At 53.1% G+C, this 22,806-nt stretch overlaps 6 protein-coding genes across 6 annotated transcripts; 3 read left to right on the top strand and 3 right to left on the bottom strand.

Moving 5' to 3' along the window:
* Positions 1 to 2,445: 2,445 nt before the first annotated feature.
* CABS01_01127 (calcineurin-like phosphoesterase) lies at positions 2,446 to 4,260 on the bottom strand (the record flags this gene model as incomplete). Its single annotated transcript, XM_060534507.1, has 4 exons — positions 2,446 to 2,713; positions 2,766 to 3,292; positions 3,341 to 4,183; positions 4,246 to 4,260. 4 exons carry the CDS (start codon positions 4,258 to 4,260, stop codon positions 2,446 to 2,448), a joined length of 1,653 nt encoding a protein of 550 aa, XP_060401585.1.
* Positions 4,261 to 6,659: 2,399 nt separating this feature from the next.
* Positions 6,660 to 7,535, top strand: CABS01_01126 (uncharacterized protein; the record flags this gene model as incomplete). The annotated part of the gene is made up of 2 exons (XM_060534506.1): positions 6,660 to 6,792; positions 6,850 to 7,535. The coding sequence occupies 2 exons, from the start codon at positions 6,660 to 6,662 to the stop codon at positions 7,533 to 7,535; spliced, it is 819 nt and encodes a 272-aa protein (XP_060401584.1).
* A 3,218-nt stretch (positions 7,536 to 10,753) lies between these two features.
* CABS01_01125 (uncharacterized protein) lies at positions 10,754 to 10,888 on the bottom strand (the record flags this gene model as incomplete). The annotated part of the gene is made up of 1 exon (XM_060534505.1): positions 10,754 to 10,888. The coding sequence occupies one exon, from the start codon at positions 10,886 to 10,888 to the stop codon at positions 10,754 to 10,756; it is 135 nt and encodes a 44-aa protein (XP_060401583.1).
* Positions 10,889 to 13,321: 2,433 nt separating this feature from the next.
* CABS01_01124 (uncharacterized protein) lies at positions 13,322 to 13,852 on the top strand (the record flags this gene model as incomplete). The annotated part of the gene is made up of 2 exons (XM_060534504.1): positions 13,322 to 13,397; positions 13,632 to 13,852. 2 exons carry the CDS (start codon positions 13,322 to 13,324, stop codon positions 13,850 to 13,852), a joined length of 297 nt encoding a protein of 98 aa, XP_060401582.1.
* Positions 13,853 to 14,944: 1,092 nt separating this feature from the next.
* Positions 14,945 to 15,401, bottom strand: CABS01_01123 (uncharacterized protein; the record flags this gene model as incomplete). The annotated part of the gene is made up of 2 exons (XM_060534503.1): positions 14,945 to 15,211; positions 15,270 to 15,401. 2 exons carry the CDS (start codon positions 15,399 to 15,401, stop codon positions 14,945 to 14,947), a joined length of 399 nt encoding a protein of 132 aa, XP_060401581.1.
* Positions 15,402 to 19,043: 3,642 nt separating this feature from the next.
* CABS01_01122 (uncharacterized protein) lies at positions 19,044 to 20,960 on the top strand (the record flags this gene model as incomplete). The annotated part of the gene is made up of 2 exons (XM_060534502.1): positions 19,044 to 19,267; positions 19,319 to 20,960. 2 exons carry the CDS (start codon positions 19,044 to 19,046, stop codon positions 20,958 to 20,960), a joined length of 1,866 nt encoding a protein of 621 aa, XP_060401580.1.
* Between the last annotated feature and the right edge of the window lie 1,846 nt (positions 20,961 to 22,806).

Here is a 22,806-nt window from a genome sequence, read left to right as displayed (position 1 = left end):
GGGACGTTTCCAAACAATGGACTCGATATCTTGATTCGAAGAGTCTACCCTCTCTTACCTCGAGATCTATGAAACAGTAAGTAGCTTGAGAACGTCACTGCCTGCACGACAATCGAGATATCATAGAACACGGCAATCTAAGCAGACCGAGCCAACCGACCAAAGAGGTGCAGAAGGTTGCTGACAGCGTGTTCTAGCGCCAACCTACTTCCACGTCGGACACCAACTTAACGGCACAAGCTGAGGCAAAATGAGCCAGTCCAGACCACCCACGGTAGCCGTATTGCTAGTTTAATGCAATCCTGGATTTCCTCGATAACAGGGTACTTAGAGCCTCGATATGCCTGACGGCTAGGGAGCGCGGCAAGGGACAGAACCGATATGCGACATCGAATCACCCGAGCAACTTGAAATCGGCGTACTGAGGAACGAAGATATTATTAGGCAGTCTTTTTGCGATAGTGGCCTGAAATCCTCAGCTTTCAAGGGTTCAAATGGCTGGCATACAAGACTTTTGCCTTTGAATGAACAGCCGCCGGCTCCCTGCTGAGCCGACCTTCTAAGTACAAGGAAACAGAGGCCGAGATGCGGGAATATTCGACGAGAAATTATCCTAACCCTGAGCATCAAACTATCTCCACGGACTTTAAGCTGAAGCGGACGCCACGAACAAGCCGAGAACGAGACGAAGAGGTATGTATGTCCAGTGACCATGTCGTCGATACCACCGTCCTGAGCTAGTTGAAGAAATCTCTCGATGCAAATGTCCAAAGTTCCGACGCTCTTTATCAAATTTACCATAATTTGGAAGATTAGAATAGCGGACATGGGCAAATCTAAGAGTAAGATTCGCATCAAGGCGTAGGCCGTTCCGATGAAGTCTCCCCGGGACCGGGGCCCAGACGCTGGGTGCCGTACCCGAGAGGCAGCTTCGGCAGGAGCAAGTGTGAGTGGGACGCCCGACAAGCACACCTCTGCCTTGCAGCTCGATGGAGGTCTATGCCAATCTACCTACCTCTCAGGCCACCTTTGTCCCACATATACCTGGATGAGAAGACGAATGACACAATGCACGGAGAGCCCTCATCGCCCCTTTTTCCAGTCTCCCTAATACATCTGCAATATCGTATACCTAGACATGTTGTCTCAAGGATCTAGTCATCTCACACAGGTAAAGAATAAAGGTCCAAATAGCACAAAAACACATGCCCTGTGCGAAGCTTCCGGAGAACATGATGGTGGCATCCTTCAAGCGTGGAAAAAACACACTTTCAGCCTCATCTCACCTTACCCACCCACACCTCGTCCCACTGCACGACCAAAACCTTGGGGTTGCGCGCGTGATGGCGTGGCATGTCGTGGGTACACACTCCCAAGCCACAGCGCTTAGTAGACCTTCAGCTTTTGCTCGAAATATCTACCCGACGACATCGGTGGCAGCAAAGAAGGTGATTAAATTCGACACTGTGCGGTGTGTAAGGTAGCAAACCTACCATCCCCGACGGAATGGGTGTTATTCCGAAATGCAACACCACGAGGGCGATAGAACCTGCCGGTCGGATATTCTGACGAGGACCCTGTTATATTGTGGTTCACGATGGGCCGAGAATCTTTGGATTCCACCGGTGCCCCTTATGACCACCCAGTCATTGGCTCCCTCATCGCCTGCGGTGATAGGTGAAGAATGCCGGTAAGGTGGCCTTCGAGATCAGTTGGGCTTTCGTCACACCCGCTTGACCTCCTAGCTCTTCTTAAACCTCATTAAACCCCCCGCGCATGTCCGACGACGCGCCACCTCCCGAGGTTGCCTAAAGTTAATATACCTACCTGAAATAGGATATGAGCCGGTCCGAGCTCGTCTTGAGTCCTAGGGCTGGGAAGAAAGTCATCTCCCTTCCTGGGAGCCCTCTCGATCCACCAACCGCATCGTCTGGTCTGGAAGTGTAATCCATACCTGTCCATGCTTACCCATACCTAGCCGTATATGTCTTGACCGAGCAACTCAGTCTCCCCGGCTACTACCCACATTGAGAAGACTCACAAATACACCCACAAGAGAACGAGAACGAGGTCAGAAAAAGAGGAAATTTGGCCGTCATTTCTCCTATAGAGATACATACATGTACACATTTCCGTCCCGACGCCCATCCATCACTTCCACACTTCAGCCTTCAATCTGCCGTTGTGCCAGTCCACCCAAGAGATGATGCTTTCAGACAGTTTGACAAGTCAAAATAATACATGCTATGAATTTCCCCTTTGAAAGTCTTTTTCTCCCTGTAGAGACTTTCTTGTTGATGAGCCAGACCCAAACACCGTTTGTTAGTTAACCTGACCCGAAACTCCAAATATTTTCCAGCACTTCATTCTTCTTTTTTTTCTTTCATTTTTCTTGCTTCTTCTGTTTTCCATCTTTGTTTCGAATAGACCGTCAGAGAAGTTCTGTCATGCCTTCTTTTCTCTGATGCCTATCGGCCCGCCCGCTTCAACAATGATTTGCTCGTCGATCCGTTTACTGGTGTCGCCCCACTCGACACGCTTCCACGTCGTGATCCGAGCTTCGTTGGTATCGACCTCGAATACACGTATGCGGCGGTGGTATCCTCCGTACCCGGCATAGCCGCCAAAGCCGACTCCGCCGGCGTAGCACATCCAGAGGGCTGGCTTCTGCTGGCTGTCTAGCGAGAGGGAGCAGTAGTCGTTGACATGGTCACTGTACCAGGTTAGGTTGTGGTTTTCTTTCAAGGGCTGAGGATGGAACTTACTGTCCACAGCTGACCATCACGACGCCCTGCTCGACGAGGGCGTCACGGAAGCCGGAGTTGAAGTTGGGTGCTGTAACACCCTCTTTCCATTCGCCTTTGATGGCGAGATCGGCATCCCTGTACTCGGGCAAAGGAATGTGAATAAAGGCCAGGTCCATGTGAACCTTGCTGTACTCCTTGTGTGCCTTCTTCAGATTGGTAGAAGTCTTCTTGAACCACTCAATCTGGTTCTGCTTGATCCAGTCGTACCCATGGTACTTCTTCTCATCGGGAGAATATGCATGGGAATCGAGCATGTAGAGGGTGAGTGCTGAATGGTCCGACTTGCCTCTAGCAAGGACCTCAACATAGTAGTTGCCAACACCATCGATTTCTTCGGGTCCGGCCTTTGCCAGAGAATATGGGAGCGATTCGAGAATTTGCATCTGAGCAGCGCGAGGAAGCGATCCCTCATCATCGTGGTTTCCAAAAATTGAAACGTAAGGGATCTTCATCTTGATGAGGATTTGAGCGATTTTGAAGATTGCCTAGTAAAGTCAGTTTGCGCCCAGTCAGACAGAGAAAACGCCACTCACCGACTGCGCATCAGGAGCAGTTTCGCCATTGACTTGATCCCCACTAAGCACGACCAAATGGGGCTTCTCCTCGGTGAGGATCTTCTGGACGAAATCCAGCGTTCTGGGATCCGCCTCGCACAAGCCGCCATTGTAGCCCTCGGGCATGGCATCGCGACACTTGCCGACGCCGGTACTGAGGTGGAGATCGGCCAGTTGCATGATTTTGAACCTGCCGTTCTCGGGAATTCGCGGCTGTGGTTTGTGAGGCTCCTTCTGGCTTCCTCTCCGGAGAGTGATGTGGGTGACGGGGATTTCTTCGTTGAGCGGGAGCAGCAAGGGCGTTCCGGTGATCTGCCAGCCATCGCGAGCCTCAACCGCGTCGTCGCCAAACAGGACATCGATGCCTGTAACGGCCTTCTTGGAGTCGCTGTCTTTCTGGTTGGAAGACCGCTTCACCCACAATCCGTATGGTCGGCTCTCCCACCTCTCGTCCTCCTCTCCCTTCTTAGAAGTCGTGGGGTCGAGTCGGCCGACGGAAACGTCCATGACTACCTTATCCTCTGGTAGCAGCTCCTCCTCCTTCTTCCGTGCGACGTGTACGTATGCGCTGGTGGTCCATGACTTGCCCAGGTACAGGTCCTTTTCGATTCGGTGCCATTTGTTGGTGTCGAGGTTGCAGGATGTGAAGACGTTTATGCTCGAGCATTTCGTTACTGTGATATCCGTGACAATCAGGCCGTGGTGATGCTGCGGCATGTAGTGGTGCATCGACTTTGGTAAAACTCGGAAGTTTCGGTCGAGGAAGAAGACGGCGAGGAACGTCACAAGCGTCACCGCGGTGAGCTGGATTATCGTCCGTACCTGAGCAAAGGCATCGTTAGTATGGTCTCTTTCTTGTCGTCAAGCGTAGCAGCAGTACTCACTATACGGCGCGTCATGTTGGGCGACTTTTGCGATTGTCGCAAATCGGAGGGAGGCCGGTCGTGGCGATGTGAAGGCCGGCGTCGTCGTGATCAATCGAAGGTAGCAGCGCAGCGCAGCGCGTGGGCTGAGGGAACACGAACACGAAGTAATCGGCTCGAGCGAGCCTGAGTTCAAGCTAATACCCAGGCCATATCATGGCCCGTAGGTCGGCTAAGGTGGAACCAAGATTGAGAGAGGTACGAACAGACACGGTGGGCGCGAAAGAGCTTGGTGTCGGTTCGTAAGTCGAAAGACAGCTCAGCAGACGACAGGGGTTTTGAGAAAAGGAGCAAGAAAAGGCACGAGGCAATCAACCGAGACTCGGTCGATAAAGGCCCCATTTAGGTGGAGCCAACTGCCACCTCAGAATCCGGGGTAGCAGTGCACTTTTTGGCATTTGGCTATCTGCTAAATTGCTGAGGGCGCCCTGTGATTGCGCCCAGTTACCACCTCCCTCACCCAGTCTGACAGTTACCACTGATCAATCATCGCTGCCCATCAATAGGCTTACCGGGGTACGTACTTACGATTAGGTTATCAAAGTTTCATTGGCTTTCCCCCTGACAAGGCCAGGCCTCCCCCGAAACCGCTTTTCAACTTCACCAACGCTCCAATCGGTTAGGCGAAGACTTCGTGAGGGACGCGGCGACGCCATCGACCAGGAGTAGGATGGAAGAGCTGTAAGCAGCTGCACGTGGCGCCGACCATCATTGACGCGTCCATGTCTATCAGACTGTCACACTGCGAGACATTGTCTACCATCTGCCAGTGCCATGTACATTGCATGAAGCTGCGCGTCACATCACACGGGCCGTGGTGCGACGCAACAGCAGCATGTAATTCTGGCGAGCGTCGTCCACTTTGACTACTGAGCAGCAACAGCTTTCTTCCATGTAAACGTCATGTCGGTGGAGCCTCCCGTCCTGTTCCATCTCTGTCACCACCCCAAGTACGTAAGCTCGAGACGGCATGGTCTGAAGACAAGAGACGGACACCCGTAGCATGCAGATCTGCCAGAGTATCTTACTTATCCCACTTTATATCGCCACACTCAATACATGATGGCCGCGCGTCAGAAAGGTCGAATTGAGTTTGTTACGCAGCCATCCTCCTGGTTTCTCTCGTCGTCGAGGACGGACGAGACGAAATAATAATCATCAAGCCTTGCTATCTCGGGATGACAGAAGCATTGACGAAGCAGCCCATAGAGTCGAAGACCAGTTGGGCTCTTCTCGGTCGTCAACGACGTGAAGCTTGAGTCAGTCACGACGAAAAGCGATGCTCAAACGACGCAAGACAACGCTATTGATAGGGAAACCTCCATCACCATCGTATTCTCATTTTCTTCCCTTTCATATTTGGCACTCTATCAGCTGCAGTCGCATGAGTCCGGTATGGTGGCAAGAGCTGAGTTGCCGCGGATGTGCTACTCAGTACCTCACATGGGATGCCAAGCCCACCCTGTATATAAGTCTCTCGCCTCATACAAATCTCACTTTTTGGGTGGTACGTTGTGGCTGCTCATCTCATCGATTTCTGGAACGCAAAATCCATGGCAATTCTTCAAGAGACAAAGAGTCGACCCATTCCCTTTGTCGTGGTACTGAAAGCATGCATCTTCAGATTTGCAGCAAAATGTCACTTCACTCCCTGACAAAGCCAAGTACATGGGAAGAATAAATAGGTTCGATGAGACAAGAAGAGAGAAGAAGCGCCGTCAAACGTCTCTTTGTCTCTGTCTTTCTGCCGACATTGCAGCCTATTTTTGGAAACTTGAATCTGCCTCATCTCCAAACTCTCAGATCCGACGATGCATTCTTCAACTCAATTTCAGACGCCTCGCATATCGCTAGCAACAACAACGGACACTCATTCCTGGGGGGAGGGACAACTTCAACATGGACCAATGCAGGAACAGTGGCCCGTGCCCCCGTCCTCGCTTAATGGGAATGGAAGGCACCGCGGCGACACCTTCCCCTACACAGTAAGTACCTAGCTGCACGAGCTTGGTAGTCGAGTACGTACCTCTACCAGCAACCAGCAGATGCGCCGCAGCTTAAGCAACTGGGAAGGTCCCCTTTCTTGCCAAACCTGGGAGGTACCTGCCTACCTTTGCCTCGCCTTACCTTCCCAAAGCTGTCGTCCTGTGAACCAAAGTAGCAACGACGCGCCTCAAAAATCGTCATAACCCCCGGCGATCCATCAACGACCGCCCCTTCTCTCCGCCTTCCAAGTTCCACCCCAATTCCATCATCAATTTCTTCTTCGCCAAAGTTGCGCAAATCTGTTCAACATCGTCGCAGCCGCATCATAGTCTCGGCATCGTATCTACTAAACCTCTCCCATCTCGACTTCCCACGTAACTGTCGCAAAGATGGCTACCGACTACAGCTCGTTGAAGGTTCCCGAGCTCAAGAAGCTTCTCCAGGAGAGAAGCCTTCCCGCAACAGGCAACAAGCTCGACCTGGTCAATCGCCTCAAGGAAAACGATGCGCAATCCGCACCCGGTACGTCAATCGATTCCGAACACGCGCTTTCTTCGATCGCGACCTAACAATACCCAGCCGCCGCCGAGGAGGATGAAATCGATTATAGTGACGACGAGCCTACCGTGCCCACCAAGGCCGCCGAAGCCCCCAAGCCCGCCGCTGAAGCTGCCCCGGCTACTGAGGAACCTAAGCCTGCCGCTGCTCCTGCTGTAGCTGAGCCTGCCGCCCCCGCCACTGAAGCCGCGACTGCGCCTGCTGCGGAGACGACCGCGGAAGAGGAGAAGAAGACAGAGGAGACTGCAGAGGCTGCCGACGCCGCGCCAAAGGAGGACTTTGCTCTCAACCTGGATGCGACCGACGCCGCAGCGGAAGCCAAGAAGCGCGCCGACCGCGCCAAGCGATTCGGCATCGACGAGGATGAGGAGGCCAAGAAGAAGGCTGACCGCGCGAAGAAGTTTGGCGTCGAGGTTGGCAGTGTCGCCGGTCTCGACTCTGCGCTTCCCGAGAGACGTCCCAAGCGCGGCCGTCCTGAGCGTTCCGACGAGCAGGCCGGACGCGATGCTAAGCGACAGAGCACCGACGGCCGTGGACCCCGCGGTCGCGGCGGCAGGAACAACAGAGATGGCGGACGCCCTGGAGGCCGCCGCCAAGGTGGTGGTGGTCGCGAGGGCGGCGGCGAACGCGACACCAGGCGCAGCGCTGCCATCGACCCTGCCGAGAAGGCGAGACAGGAAGCGAGAGCGAAGCGCTTTGCCAACTAGGTGTATTGAGGTAGTACGCGTTCGATTGGAGAGAGCCCTGGAAGATGGGGTCTGTATACTATGCCCGGGAAGAGGTGGCTGGCGTTTCGGTCTACGACAGATGTATGGGAGACGCGAACCAGGCATGCGGTTAAAATAACGCACGTCTTTGGTCTAGGGAAGGGCGGAGACGATTCAAAACGAGATGGCACCGACAGCACGAGTCTTCTCAAAACAAGATATTTTTGACAGTAATGGAATAGAACTAAAAGTCTTTTTTGGTATTCCCCGGTTCTAGTCTCTGGACAGTTTCCTCCTAGACGTTGACTAAGTAGGCAACGCACTGCCTGTTGGCACTGATATCTTGAAGACCTCGCAATGGTTTGCGATTCTCACCCTACCTAGGCTCAACTACGGAGCATGCGTAGGCCACGACGAACGCGTTGTAGACCTGAATGATAGTTGACAAGGCTGAAAATGAGGTGCCAAAACAAGGCATCTGAAGCGGCCGGCTGGTTCGTCTACTACGCACAGATCCAATTGCGAGAAGGAAACCTTTCAGCAGTCTCTATCAACGGCTACGATCGCCCGGTGCTTGTGGTGTTCTCACTCTTGGTTGCTCCAGCAGTACTACCATCATCGCCATCCACATTGGATTTTCACTCAAGGTGGGAAGTTACTGAATGACTGAGAGATTGCGATCCCGTAACCAGACACTTCTTTCAGCTTTTCGGCGATGAGCATTTTGGTTTCTCCACCCCGCCCTTCCCCCGGCCGAATATCGTGATCTACTTCAGACCTCATAACCAAGCATGGTATGAACAAGTCAAGGTATTGAAAAAGATCGTCATTCCGCGTTAGACATGTTAAGCTTCTCCAATGGGACTGGACGTCTGTTCAAACCCTCCCCTCTTGTTGCTATCTCCATCAAAAGCTGTGCCACAACAGTTTCACGATACCTATTTAAGCAAGGTTTAAGCCGCAACTGAGATCACCTTGCTTCATCTCTATAATTGAGCTCGATTCATTCGAGACAAATGAAACTGGTAGTTCGCGATCATCGGTAGTGAACACATCGGTGTCCTATGATATATCCTATAACGTCTGCTTAGCTGAACTCTCCATAAAGAATACCATCATCCAACTAGAATCGCTCAGCGTCCGCCGGCTCGTTAATAAGGACCAACGAATACGTGGGAGGCATCGATGGACTAAGCCCAGTGAAGGTTTATAAGTGAATATACTCTCAACTAGATCACTAGGATTTACCTTGTTATCTATCAGCTTGCTAGTACGATTAGGTAACGAATACGTGAGAAGGACCGTTGGGGAATGCTAAACGAGGAGTTAATGTAGGAACAAGGCATGGCGCTGCTACCTTTACTGAACGTACATGATGAGAAGCTCGTGAGCACTTTGTCCTTAGTCGCCTTGTCTAGGTGAGCCAATGCCAAACGTCGGAAGCGAGCCCGTCATCTAGCATGATGGCCTTAAATAAATCAAAAGAGCGTTCAAGAGGGGTTGGTCGTTTAACAACCCCGGGGACACGCAAGGCATAATCAGGTGACATCGAATTCACAGATCTAAGCCCTATTCTGAAAGACAATCAGACAGTTGAAATCTTCAGCCCCATCTTCCACTTCCCCACTAAAGTAAACAAGGTACTCAGTATAAGCAGCTATGGCTTTTTCCCAACGCGATTGGGAATGCCTCTTGCCATCGATGTTTCCCCAACCAGCAAGGCGAACCCGACTTCTTCCCAACAAGGTCAATAGAAGTTGCCTAAATAAATACAAAGTTCCTTCCAGAACATGCTGTTGGAAGCTGGATCAAAACTCGCCGTTACAGTTCATCACACATGACTAGCAAGCCTCCCAGCAGACAAGCCCTGCCACGGTCCATCAGGCCATTTTGATCGAGACAGATCCAAGGTCTACACAAACGCCCCAAACTATTCTAGGTGCTGCACCAGAATATTCCATTGAAGTATTTGGTCTCTTTCTCACTCCTCTCTGAGGCCTCGCAAACATGCCCGTCACCCTCTCATAGGCAGCAACCTCTACCCAGCGAAACGAAGCGGACCTCAACTAACGCCGAGACAAGACATGATGGTCCACAGCTGCCAGAAGTAAGCCACCGAAGACTTGTAGGTCGTTTCAAGGCAACAGGTTAATATCCCAGGAGCAATCTTGAGACCCACGGTTAACGCCAAGGGGTTTGGCGCAGGGCAAATTATATCGCTGCCTCGATAGTCTGGCATGCCGTGATACCAGACCCTCAAGGCTTCAGGGGGGGAGATTCAGTCGCTACCCCGATTCTATTCTAGAACTATGCTTTACCTACACGCCTTCTTCCACATAAGCGGCTCCCAGCCAAGAAGCTAGGAACGAACCCTCGTTAATAGAGACGAGGCGGCGAGAACGGTACTCTGAGAGAAGTCTCAGGGGCCACAGAATACCAAAGTTCCAAAATTCTTTACTCGAAAACGTTGGCAACGCACCCACAGACACGCCAGCCGAGTCTAAAAGGCTGCCTGCTATCCATAGCCGATCCTCATCGTCAAGGGACATACCAGCCGCCACTCAAACCTATTAAACGCCAACCGCGTGATACCCGCACACGCGCGTGAGCGGGAGAAGTCAGGCGAGAGGGGTGGGATGGTGAGACATAGACGATGATGGCGTTAAGACACACCCGTAACTGTACGAGAAGAACAAGCTCAAACGCCACGGAAGCAAAGGTCCCCTCCACGGAGCCTCCTCCGCGGATTGGGGAAGATAGCAAAAGAGGGGTTGGGCCGCATCGCGGGCCTCACAGCCGGACGATTTGATGTTGCCTGGATCCCTCAAGCCACTTGGATTCTGAGGTATGAAGTCAAGCCTGAAGGAAACGGTGCGAAGGAACCATGATCGAGCCAAGTCGACAAATGGACTACGTCCATCTCTAGGCGGGAATCTCTATACCACCGATCTCCCGGGATTGACAACATCCACCTCCACTCGGTGAACACTCCCTCACCGTTGGCTCTATCCCGACGGACACCGGGACAATACACAAGCACGAGATATGCCGTTGATATTGAGGCTGGACAGAAAGAACAAACACAGACCGAAACACGACTCTCCGCAAAGTTTCCGCGAGCGTGCTAAACCTGGAATATCCAGGTTCATCGGTGAACTCTCCTCCTAACTCCACGGTATTAGTCCGTCGCAAAGTCCGCGATACCCGGCATTCGTAGATTACCCAACAATGGGAACATCCGTGGGCCCAGCCCCTCGGTAGAGCAAGGAGACGATACCTAGGCGGCCGTTTAACGTCGAGTCTTGGCTGTCAATCATTGCTTTGCCGCGGACTTGCTTGTCTAAATCCCACATCCTGCAGTCAGACACAAGGGCGCTTGGCCGTTTCTCGAAAAAAGGCACGTCTTGTTGCCTGATCACCAACCAACCTCCTTCCGTACATGTACCTAGCCCTACGAAACACCACCACCACCACCACCGCAACCACTCAAAGATGCTGTGCACTGGTGGGGGAGCCTAAACGCAGCATCCGAAAAGGGGCAAATATGCGACGCGTGGGGCCATGGAGAGAAGAAACAAGCTCAAGCCGGAGAGAAAAAATACCAAAGTCCCTTTTTCCTCGTTGCATGCGCGCGGGGGGGGGGGGGGGGGGGGGGGGGGGGACAAAAGCGGGGAGAAAAGAGGGAAAGGGGGGGGGGGGGGGGGAAGAGAAAAAAAAAACCCAGGACGAAAAAAAAAAAAAAACCCCCTTCTCCTTTTTTCTGGGGGGGGGGGGGGGGGGGGGGGGGGGGGGGGAGACGTGGAGGGAAACGGCGTCATTCCCGCAGAAAAAGCTGCACAAGCTACAGAAAAGAACACAAAAAAGGAACCCGCAGAAGCCTAAGCCTCCAAACATACCCGCCGCAGGTTAGGCAGGTGCATAAGTAAAGTTGTTCTTGGCCTTTGCTGATCAGAATGATGGCCGTGGAACGATACATTGCCCCTCGTTGACGTCTGAATAGCCTCATGGCCCCTAGCTAGACGGCTCAAAGTCCTTCCCATCAACCTTAGTTCGGTGGCTCAGTCCCACACACTCCTAGACCTCAGTACTAATTCAGTAAACAATCTGAAGAAAAGGACCCATAGCCAATGTAGGGTATCTCTTCCTCTCCCCGTGTCCGTGTCCGTGGGTAATGGGGATGAACCCCCCTCACCCTTCCTCCCGAGCCGAGTTAATCTGGCAGCCTGGTTAATAGTACGCAAGAGAGAGACAGAGAGTGAGTGTGGGCTCTGGCAACGCTTTCTGCACCCGTCGTCTAGACGAGATCCCAGTAGTCCACGATTGAAAGGACCCGGGCAATGTCGCGCCCCATGTAACACTACTACCCGTACCCCATCTCCCGAGGAGACGTCGCCGTGAACCCGGCCGCATGGACTGACGAACGAACGTCACCCTTCTTCCCGCTGGCGGCCCCGCCTGGAGCGGGGCATTCGGACTCCCTTCGGACTCGATGAGTGCGTGGTTGAATAGGTAGATCATATAGGGGAGGGGAAGGGGGGATACGTGGGAGGGTCTCGCTGCAGCCCTGGGAGATTCTCCTCGACGAGAGCGGTAAAGTCGATACGACGAGACAAGGGGGATTCCTGGCCTCGTGTACACTATATTCGGATCGCTTTCTCTTCAAGGGCGTGCATGCTTGGGTACATTCTTCACATGTATTCTTACATACAGGCCCGCTGTTGATCGATAGCAGCCGGTATCCCGGGGTGTGTTGGATGGTCCATCGATCTGACCAAAGACGAACAACTGCGACCTGACTTGCATAGGATAGAGGTAGGGGTTAAACACCACGAAATACGTCAATCTTCTTCTATGCCGTACCTTCGCGTTGCCTTGCTGTGATGACAGAGTCGGGTCATCTTGTCGTCGAGTCCGTTCGGCCCCGAGAAACCCGCCCTCAGTCCAGCTTAGTTAGTTAGTACTGTACGATAGGGCCATATCGAATCCTACAATTGTCCCCTCGATCTGACCGACTGCATTGGCGAACAGCCGCGCAAGCAAGAAAGGGTTAGAGCCATACGAAAACTGCGTTGGTCCCACGGCACTTTTCATCACCCTCATTCGCCAGCCCGAATGCAGTTCAAGACGCTTCCCTTTGGAAGGAACCGAATCCTCGCGCTGCTGGGAAATCTAGAGAAACGTTACCAAGAGGTAGGAAAACCAAAGTCCCACGTGCTTCAAGGTCTCGATTAGGAATAGGGGGAGGTTAGATAACAATCTTGACGCAAAGAATCCTACGCAGTGGTATGTCCCACTCCCCTTTACCTCTCCGTCGTCCTAGGATAGGTTCCCGGGATACCGGACCACGCAAGGAATTGAAGTGGTGCGGGATAACGAATAGCACACACACACACGCACACCCACTGCAGAGCAACAGGGCTGGCCTCAGTCTAGCCAGGTACACACGTCAACCAGGGCTGAGTATTTGTCAAACTCTACAGCGTTGGCATGAGGCACGAGGCACACCCACTACTTCGTAACGACCTAGTCTCTTTCCCTCTCTCTCGAATCCCTTACCATAAAAGTTACTCTGTCGAATGCTTGTGTCCCGTAGTCCTAGTCTCCATAAGCCCACGGTTCGTGGCGCGCCCCTGCCCTACGCGCCCGCCCGCCCGCCGGGCTCCCACGATGACGGTAGACTAGGGTTCTTGAGTGCCGGGGGGAAGAGGGGGGGAAGAGGTGTTCAATGATCTGTGGTTTGTTGGAGATGACGCTAAGCCTGGTGACCAATTCAGGGACCCAAAGTGATGCTCGAGGGAGGCGGACGCCGCGCCCGCCCGCGCATGTGCCCCATGGGCCATGGCAGAGAGAGAAAACGTAGGTGTAAGTCACTTGGTGTGGCTTCGCCGCGTTACCGCATCTCCAGCACCGCCGCTTAGCCGCCTCCCGTGATTACGTATCCGTATCTGCCGCTGCCGGTTGAGTAATAGTAAGCACGTTGTCGGGTTAGATGGATACGAAATCAAAGTGATTGGCCAACCAGAGAAGCAGCCTCGGGATGAGCAGGTTGTGGATTCCTCTCTCCCTCAAAGGCAAGTACTCTTTGCAAAAAACCAGGTGCTGCTTGTGACTTGTGTCCGGACGATGTCTCTGTCCGGCCGGACAACTCCGGAACACCCCCGGGCTACCGGGCGGCCGCCCGCCGAATGACGCTCCCTGGCTCAGTAGCTTGGCCTGATACTAGTGCCCCCGACAACTTTCCAAACTTGCGGTCGGGAGTCTCCCTGGAAAGTATCTGCTTGTCATCTCGGCTCGCTTCTCTTAGCAAGGAAGTCTGAAGAAAATCAAAGTTGCGACAAGTGGTTGATCTGGCGTCGCTTATCCGATTCTCCTCAAGATCCACCCGGCGGCCGACTCTGCGCTATTCCGTTCGCGGATGGTCATTCGAGGTCAAGCGATCACACTCAACTCGTGGGGTTCAGGGTCATGGCCCATAGGCGTTGTGGAACCCCATGTTCGCTTCGCATCTTTCGACGGGGGGCTTTATTGCGCCTAAAGGGAGGAAAACTCTGCGAACCGCTAACTGACCCTGTTGCTTTAAGGTCGGTGCTAGGCGAGGGGTTCATACTGTTGACTTGTTGTAAACCTGTGTTTGCAAGCTGCATCTGTTTCCAGGTTCTAGACATGAAGTTGTTAGAAGCCAAGGACGGCGTAGCAAGGGTACCCGTATTCGGAGGCAAAAAGAGGGGCTGGTTGACCAGCACGTTAGGCTTCAGCTCGCTCAACTTGCTGTGACACAGTGACTGTGATCATTAGAGCCGACATAGTTCGGAGTCAAGGGTTGAAGATGACACCTCAAAAGTACTCCGATGCTCGACTCACCGAGCTACTTTGGCATTCACCGAGAGCACTGGCAGCCTGAAGGCACACGGGACCTGGCCTTTAGCGCCGTGACCGCTCGAATGCCGCGGTGCATGCCCCTCCATCCCACCCATGTTCTTGGGCGGCCGCTGCCTGCCGCTCTCAACGCGGAAGCTATGACACAGTCCACTCGTTGCGAAGAGGGTGAGAGACAACACGACTACTTGTCTGTCTTTGTGAATAACATGAATGACGTGCAGTGTAGGTTCGTAGATAGCAATGAGGTATTAAATCGATATGAGACATGTTGACAGAAAGCCTGAAATAAATCAAATCCAATAAATGCGTTGTCCGACTAGAAACCCCATGCCTAAACCCAAACGTCTTCCGACGTCATGTTACGCCGTCATTAATGGAAATCTCACTAGCCCCACATACAGCCCGAAGGGCCCTCCGAATCAACTCAGAGCTGGCATCGACATCGAATTGCGAAAGAGATACGCTGTGGTGAAATCGAGCGCCCTCATGATCAACAGCAATTGATCGTTTATGGTCACGCCGTGACTTCTTCAACTATGACTCGGTCCATCAGCACCCGCCGGTTGGTTGTCCGCCGTGGAAACGTACTGTTGACTAGAGCCCTTGCTTTCCTTCTTCTTGCCGCTGCTCTTCTTCGACGAGTTTTTGCTCTGTCCTCTGGTCTCTATCCGAGGAAGTAAGCCGTCGAAGATGGCATACTGGTCGTAGCCTTTGCCTTTGTCATCGGGTGAGGTGCCCTTCGAGCTGCCGCCGCCGTGGGAGTCCATCGTGTTGTTCGATGTCCTCAAAGCCGCAATCTAATCAGCCCCTCTGTGTTAGTCAACACCTCCAGTCAAAACTTGAGCTTAGACGTACTGTAGTTTCTTGGAGCTTGCGTAGAAGCTCGCTTGTGTCTTGATCTGTATACGATGCTTGAGTGGGCGATGCTTGGTGAGTTGAGGAGTAACTCAATGCGCTTCGAGAGGCTTGCTGGTCTTGCTGGCTCATTCTGAAGGCGGTCTTGCACGAGGTTTATATCTTTGAGAATGGATAGGTAGAGGGAGAAGTTCTTCCCACCGCCGGTCGTGAAAGACAAAGCCAGGTAAAAGGCGGAGGGACTTTGGAAAGTTGAAGAACCAGCCCTGCGCGGCAAAGCTTCAAAGAGGTGTACAAGAAAACGACACACTGGAGCTTTCATAGTATCTCTAATGACTTGAGAAAACTTGGCCCTAAGCTAGGCAGAGCCGTCAGTTGGTGTCGTTGTTCTTGGGTTCAGCCCACACCCCCCGGTCAACTCAAGGCAGGCAACGGGGACGTGCCGGGCACAGCAGGAAGACTGCCTGACGGGACCCGTTTCTCAACCAGTCCTATGCCACTTCCCAGGAAGGACTTTTGCAGTTACTGACACTTTCGTTTGGAAAACAAAACCATTCTTGGCCGGATACGTGTGGCGAAGTTGCGAAGAAGACGGAGGATGAAATTTTCTGGATGTGCCCGTTGTTCAGCAAGCCGTCAACATTGGAGTTGTTGCAACTGAACCAAAGTCCCATCGCGCCAGATCATGTGCCTTGCGGTAACCGGGGGAGTCACCAGTAAGCATAGCTGCCGGGATATGCTTGCTGACAACTGTGATTCGCTCAATTGCGAATGAAATGCGAAAGTTGAGCCTTGAGGTTCTGAATGGCCTCAATGCGACATCGTGTAGGCCATATGCCCGAGGACTCGATAGGTCCAAGATCGATAGCTCTGCAGCGTGGAATTGAGTGTATTCAGCATCACACTTCGATCCGGGCATTGAACCTAGGCCGAGTCAAAAGAACTTTGAGACGTCGTATCCACATGCTCTTGTCGGCTTGCACCAGCATAGGGCTGAAATTTGACTTGATCCCAAAGTCCTCTCACGAATCCAGATCATCTACGAAGGATCGGCTTGGGTTCTCCGTGGACCTACGGCATTAGTTCAGATCTTTCGTGAAAATGATCGGTACCGAATGCAATTCGATCTATTCGCAAGCAGTGTGGCAGCCATTTGAGGACGGAGTCAGTCATGCGCCATACTCGTCACCTCGAGGCTTTACCTCTCACCGAATGACGACAAGAGTTGCCATCACTGCAGCCTCGATGTTTTCTTTTCAGATTCTTGTTGATTGTACATTGCTCGTATGATCGGCAGTCGAGCCATTTCGTCGGATACGACTGAGGCCTTTAGCGACTTGACCTGTGACTGTGACATGACTTTGATTCGGGGCCGGAATTGCATGTCACTGCAATCAAGGAGCGTTAGATCTGGATACTCGTCGATCAGATACCGAGCGCCACCAGGAGCGGCCGCCCGTACCCCACCAGGCCAAATAACAGAGGATTGGCTTGTTAGCCGCGGGTCAAGGTTAGGCTCATCTCGGAGCGTGTGTTACGGAGATGTGAGACTCCAGGCAGCCTCAAATGGTGTTTGCTCAAGCAGTTGCACGCGCTCGATAGGATTCTGTAGCCTGAAAGTACATTCCGTCAAACCCGCCATTTGGTGGATTGACCTCCATTCGAGCAATGGGGGGAGACGTGTGCAGGCAGCAGCTGGGCCTCCCGGCCGTGGAAATGTGGTTGCGGGCCGTCCGATGTCGTCGATTCTGCTTCCCGCGTCGGTGCTGGGCATGATCTCGGATGGCATGATCTCTTCATTGCTTGTTACGTAGTAGACACCCTTCTGCCCACGAACCAGGGCGATGGATTCTTGTCACCCCTTCTTGGTGGTCTATGCGACGTGTTGAATAGCGGGATCCACAGAAAGTTGCTGGGGTGCGATGTTGGCTCCGTATAAGTCTAACCAGCCTGGGAGGAAATCTCGAAGGAGGCAACGGCAGCCATACTTCTCTCCCGCCACTCCCCTCGGGACGCGATTGGCCTGAGAAATTGGCTTGCTAGTGAAATGCTTGGATACACCGAGCAGTTAGCTCGCGTAACTGATGTTCGATGGGACAGGCGTTTTGTGATGTTCGGGCCGTTAATTGGACGGATTGGGGTTGCCATCCATGAATCCATGATCGTGATGTGTACCTTGCTTTGATGTCTCCTCCGCCCCCTGCTCTTTGCACAGGAGAGGGGAGACAAATCCCGTGGCCTACGGGGCCGTCAGTGAATGGGCCCCACGCTCTCCGGCCACAAGACCGCAGACAGGCCCGGGATAATCGGCGTGTTGACCCGACTGACTGGCTTGAGGGAGAGGCCGTACTCCGTAGTGTATCCGTAGAGGTCTCTCGGTCTCTGGATGGAGCAATAAAGGAGACCCGTTTTCGATGGGACCTTCATGGGGGCTCTGCGGCCGCCGCGCGACAAATACTATAGCTTTTGCTCGCATCTCTCTCCAATGGGCAATCCGTAACGTCGCCAATCAACTGGCCTACTAAGCGAATTTCCACGCCGCACCCTGGACCAGTAGACTCCCAAATTTCATGTTCCCGAAGAAGTCTAGCCTTTCGTCTCAACGCGACATACTGCGACCTCGAGCGACCTCTTCGTTCTGGCGTCCACGTCGTTGGAGTGTTCGGTTCCTGGCTCTAGCCCTGGGCCCTGGCCTGGAAGCAACGGCCATGTGCTGATGATACCCGACCCGTTCCCCACAAGCTCGGACAAAGCGGGCCATATCCCTCACTCTATTCGGAGTTTCTCTCTTCTTCATTTCATCTTGTTTCGACTCTGGATGGGAATTTGCAGTCGAGGGGCAGCGGAATTTTCCATGTCGAGGAGGAGCGACAGCGTCGAAACGGCCATTGTGGTTGATTACCAGGGCGGATCCCCACCCTGGACAGGCAGTCGAATTCGGAGCCCCCTCATCTTGTTTCGGGCCACTTTCAGGCAACCGGATACGTTGGGTGGTGCGCATAGAGATGGAGGACTGGAGGGAGGTCAGTTTGTAACTTGGTTGGCAGTGATGATCTCAGTCCTGTCCAAACTTACTCTGAACCGTCCAGATGTGGCTGCTGCAAGCTGTCAGAGAGCGACTCCACCTGATGGTGGCAGTGGCACGACCGCCAGCTCGATAGCCGTCGACTCATCGCCCGTTGTCGTCGGAATACTTCTGTCTGACATTGGGTTGCTGGCCCGCCTCATGCTAGCATCTGACCGTTGCGGATAATACTGACTGCTGATCTCCTGCTGCACCTTGCCTAAGCCCCCTGCGCCTTACCCACTTACACCTCCCCTGTAAGGCGATGGTCACCATCTTGGCCACTAAATTGCCTTCCTGGCGAAAGACTGGGAGCCGGCAGCGGTTCAGCGGGTATCTGTGGCCGTCCAATTCCGCTCGGGGAAGGTCGATAATAATTGACATCAGATGCAAGGCCTCTCGCTGCAGGGGTGTGCAGCCGCTGGGAGGGGTGACATTGAATCCAATGCCACCAGTAGGCCGGTCGTGCTGGTATGGGGGCGGGAAGACAGGGCCCTACCGGGCTTAGCGGTTCGACTGCTTACCGTTTGGGTCCCCTTTTTTCCTGCTTTCAAATAACATATCCGTGTGATTCCCCGCGTTCTTCTGATGAATTGTCTCATTACGGTGAGAGTGAAGGTTCGCCGATATAAATCCATCGTGCATGGTCCGCCATTGACATCAAACATTCGTTGTGTTTGTCAAGTCGAGATCCCAACAAAGCCAACGCCATGAGAGATTCCAGCCTAGCCGTGCCGCCGAAGCGGAAAACATCGACTGACTCCGAAGCTGACGAAATGACAAGCTCTGGGCAGTCAGCAAAGCCGCGTAAGCGCGTGCCCGCCGAGATCTGGGAGACGAAGCGACCGATCATTACCCGCCTGTACCAAGAAGAGAAGAAGTCGTTGAAGGAGGTCATGGAGATTATGCAGCGCGACTACCATTTTGCCGCCACGTAAGCCCGCCTTCCCGTATGTTGAGCGTATCAGTTACTGAAGAATAGCAGCGTCAAAATGTACAAGTCGAGAATATGGAAATGGGGTCTCGACAAGAAACTCAAAGGTGATGAGGTTCTGGCAATCATGCTTCTCAAGCGGGACAGAGACCTCCTGAAAAGACCGACTGAGTTCAGAATCCGCGGGCAGCCAGTAGATTTGGACAACATCAACCGGTATTTGAAACGCAACCCTTCGTTGATGGCCAAATTCAGGGCGGGACAGACGCCCAGCGTGCAAACGGCACTCGAGGTGACTTGCAGAACACCTTCGCCGCCTCCGAGCCCAGCGATAGCCTTGGCACCAACGATGGAGATGCAGAGTACCGAGCAGGTTCTCTGCTTGTTCCGAGATTACATCGATGGCTCCTTTTCGTCTGGAGCCTGGTGGTGCGATTTCGACGTCGACTGCTCCAATACCCGTTTCAACCCCGGAGACCGCAGTAATGACTTATTCGAGAGAGTCATAGCCAGCTTTGCTTTGGTTAATCGATGCATGATACGAGGAGACCAGATCAACATCAACAGTGTCCTTGGTCCGGCCTTCGAGTCCCTGAAAGAAATTGTAGCTGCCGAAAGTCCAGACTTTGTTGCGCGTACGGTCTGCCTGCTTTGGTATCTGGAGCGCCATCACAAACATGATCTCCTTCGACTGGTTCTCGATTATTTGGCCGGGCTTATTCCGATTGTGCTTGGGCCTCATCATATCCTCGCCCATATCTGGCGTAGACTGGGCGCGACCGATTTCTCCGACTACTATGAGCTCTCTATGCGGTTGTATGCTCTACTGCTGCCAGACATCGAGCAGCGGGTGGGCTCGGCCAACTACTTGACGCACCTGCTGTACAGCGACTATCTCGATTGTATTTTTGCTCGACAAGATCCGGAGGATTGTGAGGCAATGCTCAGCCGCCACCGGGCTCGGGCTGAGGCCTCGGGACAAGATCACTCTTGGCTTGGCGATATGGCTCTGTCGCATGCTGGCCTACTCGCAGCCTGCAAGGAAAAACAGGGCCGACTGGACGAGGCCGTCGAGGTGCTGACGGCTCATATGAATGCATACAGTATGACAGACGAGCAGGAAGCCGCCGTTAATCTCGAGCTGGGGGTGAAGTACTATCGGATGGGCAGCACCTCGGCGGCGATCACGTCATTCAAGTCGGCGGCTCGCATCGCCCTAACGTCGGATGCAGACGAAAGGATTTCCATGACAGCGTTAGCCAACTTGGAGAAGCTGCTCCAAGAGACAGACAACACAGCCAAGGCAGATCGAGTACACCGATACCGTATGGATCGTCTAGCAGCTTTCGCAGAGAAGTCGGCATCGATATCGAAAGGCTTCACTGACGAGTACGACGACGACAGCGATGGGACGAACGACCTTGAGGACCTGCCAGAATGGCTGTGGAAGTGTGACGACGGCGAAGGGGCAACACCAAGCTGGCTCGAGCTACCTACTTTCGGTTGGGTCGACAAGACATCCCCTTCATCGTTTGTCGGTATTCCTGCGAGCGCACTGGAATGGACAAACACGTCTCAGTCAGGATCTCCTGCAGTCCTGTCGACAGAGTACTCACCACATGCAGTGGATCATCTGATCGATCCCGAGGTCGAATATCTGTACAGACACGACAACGGCATTCGGCAGACTTGACGACCTTGTTTTATTGCACGAACCAAACACGATGGTCATTGGCCAAGCAGACATCTGCTAGGATCAACGACAGGTGATACGCCGCTCAAGGAAGCTGGTCATCGCTGTGGCCTTTTGCGAGCTCAGGCTACCAGAATGCCGCCACTGAATGACTGGCGATTTGCTCAAGTTTATTGGACCGTGGCTCTGCGGTAGCTGGTGATACGGATTGGCGCCGTCAAGTCTCTCCTCAGGGCGGCTCTGGATCTCGAACAAAGCTGAACCTGAAGTATATGGCAGATGAGCAGGATCGACTGGCCAGGCGAGGTTTCTCCGGACAATGAAGTAAGCCTTTGTAGGTCGAAATTACGGAATTCTGGGTAAAGAGAGACGTAACGCATCGATACCTTCTGGAAAACATTAGCTCGTCATTGTCGCTACCAGAATGGGGTTCTGTCACCGTCCTCGATGAAGATGAGAAGCGACAGAGGTCAATGAGGAGAGGCAATACATGAAATGGAAGAGAGAAAGAACCGACCAGCTTGCATAATAAAGTACTTTGGTTTGAGTACTTGGTGCTTGGACCGTGAGGTTCGATGGAAGGGATCCGGCGGGAAGGAAGTTCAACAGATCAACGGGGAAAGAGTCGGCCACTCTCTACTTACACCGGCACGAGAAGGAGGCATCTCAAGCTGAGGAGGGAAATGAGGAAGGGGACGGGAAGGGGACGGGAAGGAGGCGAGGTGGTTTATTTGGGCAGGCCTTGATCACAAGCAGAAGAGGCGTGACAAGAACCAGGATGCTGTTGAGAACTCGACGTGTTGTGGCGAAGAGAAACGAAGTCGGAAGATACCAAATAGAGGAGCAAGACGCGTTTACACCCAGGCAATGATATGAAGGAAAATACACGATGCCTAATCTCCACCCAAGAGACAAGCAAATCATTGACCTTTCGTTCACTTTGTCTTGCTGTTCTCAATACGCTGTTACTTCCTAGTGTATGTCTGCCTGTCCTCCCACCCCCCTCTTACCGCAGGTTGCAAGAGTTGGATTTGAGAATACCTACCTGAAATGAGGTGGCGATAGATGGCAGCCTACCTGCCTCAGATACTTTCTTGCCCTCCCTTCTTCTAGGTACCGAGCTACCCTTTCCCAATTACCTGCCGATGGGGAGAATCGAGAAGAACACCACAGAACATTCCATTGGGCCGGTACCTGGCTGAGGTATCTACCTGACCTAAAGTATCAGTGACAAATGCGGTGTGTATGAGGAAGGAAAGCAGGAGACATGACGAGGAAGGAGGGACAGAAGCAGCGGCAAGATAGGTAAGCAGGCAGGCAGGCACCTTCTCGGTCACCGCAGATGCGGTCCTTCCTTTGTCAGACTCACAAGGCAGAGAGGAAGTAGCAACAGCAGCAGCTCGCTGCCTTGGACTGCAGTCACCCTCAATCTTGACTATTACTCATCAGAATGACGACGATGGTTGCGAAGCCAACACCAAGAACACCATATCCACGATAATCTGATGAAGACCATTTGCCTCTATTCCTTTACCATACTCTCGGCCGCACACACCGGCGATATTCTCCGGATATCGGTGCCAATGCGAACGGAAGACGTGGGCGTTTTTGGTCGACGGACCTCCGCCTCACGGTCCGACCAGCTTCGGCCTCCCTTGGCTGATGACCATTGACCCGAAAAGAAAACGCTGGCAACAAGATCAAACCGTCGTGACTGCTACACACGTCATCATGCATCTATTCCATGTCGGATGCTCCGAGAGATCTTTAGGCATGCACCAAATTTTGAGGCGTTGGAGCTACCTGGGAAGAAGGCACCAATAGCCCGCACTCCTAGTCCATCGTG

Source organism: Colletotrichum abscissum (assembly GCF_030869225.1).
Source record: "Colletotrichum abscissum strain IMI 504890 chromosome Unknown Scaffold_2.1, whole genome shotgun sequence".
Lineage (NCBI taxonomy): Eukaryota > Fungi > Ascomycota > Sordariomycetes > Glomerellales > Glomerellaceae > Colletotrichum > Colletotrichum abscissum.
The sequence above is the reverse complement of the archived record's forward strand: the minus strand, read 5'-3'. Positions and strand labels throughout refer to the sequence as shown.